Genomic DNA, 6,194 nt, shown 5'->3' on the forward strand with positions numbered 1-6,194 from the left:
AAAAAAAAAAAAAAAAAAAAAACCACCGCACAAAGAAACTGGAATCGACACTATTGCAGGGATACCAGTGAAAGCAAGCAATAACCTCTCTTAAAAGCGGCAGCAAAAAGAATTATACAACAATAACTGCAAAATATCCAGCAGACACAGAGACGTACAAACCCAGAAAAAGAAAACGAGAAACATTCAGTTGGCCAAAAAGAACCCTAATTCTTAAAGCACACACACAAAAAAGCCAATCCCATAGCACCCAGACAGACTATTATCGCAGAAATTGAAGAAAGCAAGCAACCAATCCATTCCAAACCCAAAAAAGACCAAACAAAAATCCAATGAAACTCCCAAAAAGAACAAGAATCAAAACAACCCAAATCAAAAACCAAAAAGAGAACCCAAAATTGAAAACGATTGCATGCCTCCGACTCAAAAACCGGCTCCACATCATCGTATAGCACGTCGAAAGCCCGTTCCTTCCTCTTGGCCGCCATGACCAACACGATCGGTAGCAACTGATGATAAGAATCCTAATCACCAAACACAGCCAAACAACCCAGTGTCCTCCTCGAGTGGTAATCGAAGAAATTGTAGAGTAGATTTATGTAAAATTATACAGAATATAAATGGTAATCGTACAATTACACACAGATAAACAAACACCTCCAGACGAGAAAGAGCAGGTTGAGGATCTGGTAACTAATAGTAAAACCAAAGAAGATTAAAATGAAATGTAATTATCTCACTAATTTTCCTCCTCTCATTCAGCTATAAAATTCGTGAAAATCCAATCGAACTGTTCCCCCTTTCTTTCTTTCTTTCTCTCTCTATCTTCTTTCCCGAATTTTCTCTCCTACATTTTCCCGAGAAAATGAGTAAATGGGAAACGCATTCAATTTTTATTTAAAGGCCATTATATATTCTTCGCATTTATTAATAAATCAATGTTATTTATTCAATTTTTTATTTTCACTAAAAATAAAATATTTATTTATTTATTTTTAAATATTAACTTAAAATTTATAATTCCATATCAAAAATATATTTTAAAAAATTATTAGACAATAAATAATAAATATAAAGCAATTTTTTCTAAAAGAAATTAATAATAAATTGAGATTATTCAATTAAATGAAACTAATTTAATTTTCTATCACTTTAGAAATCGATTAGTAATTTTTAGAAAATTATTATTGCATTAAAAGAATTAATACTTATTAAATTTATTTGAAAAAAACATTAAGATTAAATTAAATTAATACTAATTTCAAGATAATAAAGCATTTCTAAGTAAATTATAAAAAATAATAATAATAATAATCATTTTAATCATTTTTTTCCTTAGATAAATTATTAATTAGCAAAATATTATTTAAAATGGAGTACACGTGCGAGGAATAAACGCGTGTGAAGTAGGTTGGAAATAATGGCACGTGACAGGCATGTGGATTTCGTTTAAGAGAGCATTGGGCTACCATGAGCCCGTGGGCCCCCGGGTTGGCTCACATTTTTGGACCGTTGATACCGATACTTTTTTTTATTATTTTATTTTTTAATTTAAAGATAAAAACGGAGGTTTTTTTGTGTGCTTTCGATCAATGGGAGAACGACACGTGTTGTTTCGATGGAAGCACATATCTTCCCGTTTTGTGATTGGCACGCTTAAAAGTGACAGCTAAGTAATTGTATTTTTCCCCTTCTTTGGAGGAGAGAGAATCCTATAAGAAATGGAAATTAATGGAAATTGGACTTTGATACTTAATATGGCTAAGTCATAAAGTATGACATTTTTTTTTTTTTTTTTTTGGAAAGAATATATCATATTTTGAATGATCTTTTTTTTTAATTATTATTATTATGTTTTTTTTTTATATTCTAAAGAAATAATTATATAGTTTTTTTTAGAATAAATTGAAAAAAAACAACTTTTTATCTAACGGCCCGGACCCACCGCTAGCAGATATTGTCCTCTAGGTTTTTTCTTTCGGGTTTCCCCTCAAGGCTTTAAAATGGTATCATAGCTTGACACTTGACGATGTGTCAACCTTCTCACTATTCCCTAAAGGGGTAGACAGGAGGCAATGTGCCAATAAGGACGCTGGCCCTAAAGGGGGTGGATTTGGTGGAGTCCCACATCGATAGGAGAAAAAAACGAGTGTCAGCGAGGACGCTGGTCTCCGAAGGGGGGTGGATTGTGATGTCCCACATTGGTTGGGAGGAGAACAAAACACCCTTTATATGGGTGTGGAAACGTTCCCCTAGTAGACGCATTTTAAAGTCTTGAAGGGAAGCCTGAAAGGGAAAGTCCAAAGAAGACAATATCTGGTTTTCAGTTTTTAGGTAACGGCTCAGACCCTCCATTAGCAGATATTGTCTTTTTTGGGTTTTCCCTTTCAAGGTTCTCCTCACGGTTTTAAAATTGTATCAGAGCCTGACACCTGACGATGTAACAACCTTTTTGTTGTTCCCCGAAGGGGGTAGACACAAGACAATGTGTCAGTAAGGATGCTGGACCCGAAAGATAGTGGATTTAGTGGGGTCCCACATCGATTGGAGAAAGGAACGAGTGCCCGCGAGGACGCTGGGTCCCGAAACCTTGAGGGGAAACCTGAAAGGGAAAGCTAAAAGATAACAATATCTCGTTTTCATTAGTTTTTAATAGTCTTTGATCAGTCTAAGATTCTCATTAGTTTTTATTACTACATTATGTTGAGCGATAGTAACATTTTTCTCCATATTAGAATATTTAATAGTAATGGTCGTCGTTGTTTTGTTTTGCTCGATGTTTGTTCCATAGAGGTCCCCTCCTTCAAAGAGTCATTTTAATGTACCTAATTCGTTGAAAGCTATGGTTTTAGACTTTTTATACTTATATAGTTCGTGGAGGTGATCGTGTGCTTATTACTTAATTGACCTTGTTAGAGATTTTTTATAAATTTCTCTTCGTGCGACCTTATGTAAGTAGAGAAGACTTGGCGGCTTAAACTCTTACTTAGAGAGTACTATGTTCGAGTAGGAACCTGGGGTCTTGATATCATATATTATGGTTTAGGAGTATCATCTTTAAGCAATCTTTTTATTGTGTGACGAAAAATTCGAGATAGACTCTATATGAGAGATCACATGAGTAATTGAGGTAAGACTTTATCGGTTGTTTGTATGTTATTCTCAAATGTGATGGAATCTTGAGCTTATCCATTTTTTCGGGTATTGTTTTGATAGTGTTGAGTGGTGTGGTATGATCAGTTGGGTGAGCTTCTTTTATATGATTTGGTATTAAACCATGAGATAGATTGGTTATATCAAATTAGTCGTGATCGTTATCTACGTCGTCATGTATGACTCTAGGGTTTCGACTTTTCTCATGATTGACAAAGAGTGCAATCAAAAAATCTTGTTCACTTGTTGTCATGCACATTAGATTTTATAGGCACCGAGAGTTATGTGTACTGTAATAGTCGGTTAAGGGGGAAAAGATCAGACATTCATTGAAAAGCGTGCATATTCCAACGACTCGTTGGAATTCTTGCATAATATTAACTTCCCACCTCCGTTTCACATGTCATCACTCTCATCAGCTCCTAGTTGATTTCTTCAACTGCGGGTTAGTTGTAGACTGTTCGTTGACTCGTTTTACGAGTATTGGACGATCTCAAAACGATTTCTAACATAATTAAGGATAGAAATATCAACATAGCTAATGTTTTGGGGGTTAATAATATTTAACATTGTTTAAGACTTATTTTACGATAATTTAGTATGTAGACTCCACGAATAGACTATAAGCTCGATTTTCTGAATGAATGAAGATCGTAGGTGAAACTGAATGTACGTTCGGTCAAGGCAAGCTTAAGAGAATCGAGTTGAACCTGAAATAGCAAGTGGACTCACTAATGAAATGTTTGTAGGTTAGTTGGTGTCATGCTTCCATGCATGTAAATCTCGTGACATAATGATATGACCATGTGTATGACTCCCAAGGCACCAAGAATTTAAATGTATTATGAAGTATGACTAAAATGTTAAAATTATACTTGTTAGTCTCGTAAAGAAAGTATGTCATGGTATTACGGGCATATTGTACGTATCATCTTACGAAACCATGATTTTAATGCAGACCTCACGTTTGTTGTGACATTGAGCATGGATACGTAGTTATAAGAATGATTTTAGATCCTCTTTCTTCTCGTGGTTCAGTTGCACGAGAGGCATAAACCTATATACGAGCATAAGGTTTACAAAAGTAGAGTATTCACCTAGTGGGTCCATGTGTGTTTGTACGGACTGTGTGTAGAGAAGTACTATGCATACAACACTTTTAAGAATGGAATGAACCTAAGGCTTTAGACATGATGTTATGTCCCATTAAAATATGAAACTATAGTTTCATGCATCTGTCTTTCTCGACCCCAACATAAAGGTCACTTACTAATTGTTTTTAAATACTCGTCCTATTACCACTAACCATTTTTCAGGTATACATAAAGAACCCATGTATAGATGACAACGTCTATGCTACCTCACCTTGCAACCTTTTTATTTGATTTTTGTTCTTACCTTGTTCAAGGTGATCAATTTTTGCCTATGTGTCTCGTATGCGAGATTTTCTGTTCTTCTTGTGGATGCCTTGATCTCGGACCACGAGATCCTCATGTTTGATATTAAAAAAATTATCAAAACTCTAATAAAAAGCATTCGTTCTTGAAAATAAAGATTAAAGAAAAATGAACAAAAATATTATATCTTTAATGCAAGATTGACAGATTAATTGTACGAGATTATTGTTCTTGAATCAACCCAGATAAAATAAAATGAGATAACTTCTTAAACGAATTAGAAGGTACGATAAAGATGAATGAATTAGTAATAATAATAATAATAAAGGGATTTTCACTTTTTGGCCATTGCTCATAAAGGTGGCAAAATAATGGAGCTATGATTTTTTTTTTCTTTTTTAATTTCACAATAAATGAAAGCAAATAATTTTTGTGTAGATGAAACGATAATAATAGCTGCATTAATTATTTTCTTCAATAATATTAATTAATATTAATAGGCAGTAAACTCCACAACCCATTTTTCCAAATACATGAAACTTAATCTTTACTTCATTTTTTTCATTTATTATTATTATTATTATTAATACTTGGTGAGTAAATTTATTATTATTATTAGCCAATTTAAAATGATTTAAAGAAACATTACTCACAATTAATCTCTTTTTAATTTTCATGGTTTTGAATTAAAAATATATAGGTATGATTTTTTAAAAGGAAAAAAAAATATTGTTTTTAATTATTCTCCTAACTTTTTCTTTTCTTGGAAATTAATTTAACAATTATCGACGTGATAAATAAATGAGTAAACTTTTTGTGAAAATTGACGCGTATTTGCTCTATTGCTTTATTTGTGAAAAAAATAGTAAAAAATAAAAGTCTATTATGATAAATAAGAACATTTCTACTTTATCGATGAGGCTTTGAGTTTAAATAAATTCACTCCAACGTCAAAAGATGGAGTGAAGGATGTCACTTATTCTACGAGGCCTCGAGTTCAACGCTCCCCACATTTTGAACTATGCCACTCGTTTATTTAATTGTTCACCTTTATTTCCGTCATTTAACTATCATCCCGAGTTAAATCAGTTGATAGTGTTTGAACATGTCATATCATCATTTAGTTAACACACGATATAAAATCACAAATTTAAAGTTCATAACTGTGAGATCCTATGTCAATTGGGGAGAAGAACGAAACATTCCTTACAAGGGTATAAAAACATTTCTCAAGCAGATGCGTTTTAAAAACTTTGAGGGGAAGTTTGAAAAGGGAAAATTCAAAAAGCAGAATACCTGCTAGTGGTGGACTTGAACTGATACCGTAAGTAAACAAAAATGCAACAAATCTACCAAGGAAAAGAAATATTATTTACGAAAGTACAACGTTCTTATGTTCTTATGAAATGTAAATATAATTACGGTCTAAAACTTCTTTAAAGAATACCGAAAAAAAGGACTCCACGGAATAATTCGCACAGAAAAATAGTACCACCAAATAAAGCATACAAATCCTTTTATGAAAGATCCTCTCCAAGGTATCCTCTTTTAATAAAGTTGCCAACTCCTTCCAAAAGTTAGTCCAAAAGTCCAGAAGGCCTACAAACCTAAGCTTCCTTCCAAGTTCTTTACAACAAAGTGATA

General features: G+C 33.1%; 1 protein-coding gene across 10 annotated transcripts in view; it reads right to left on the minus strand.

The window, feature by feature from the left end:
* The window catches only part of LOC111451043, a 15,843-nt gene extending 14,973 nt beyond the window's left edge, over positions 1-870 (minus strand). For 3 of the 10 annotated variants that reach the window (XR_002711917.1, XM_023091280.1, XM_023091290.1), the window contains exons 1-2: positions 741-870; positions 393-524 (exon numbers count right to left, since the gene is read on the minus strand). Coding sequence is in view for 8 of the 10 variants with exons in the window: in XM_023091280.1 (XP_022947048.1) it covers positions 393-524; positions 741-758 (150 nt within the window). In the remaining 2 variants the exon portion in view is untranslated. Of the gene's footprint in view, positions 1-392; positions 525-633 lie in introns of those variants that run through there. The other 7 variants (XM_023091281.1, XM_023091285.1, XM_023091283.1 and 4 more) reach the window with 7 other exon arrangements.
* Positions 871-6,194: the final 5,324 nt, after the last annotated feature.

This window comes from Cucurbita moschata, unplaced genomic scaffold (assembly GCF_002738365.1).
Source record: "Cucurbita moschata cultivar Rifu unplaced genomic scaffold, Cmos_1.0 Cmo_Scf00013, whole genome shotgun sequence".
Lineage (NCBI taxonomy): Eukaryota > Viridiplantae > Streptophyta > Magnoliopsida > Cucurbitales > Cucurbitaceae > Cucurbita > Cucurbita moschata.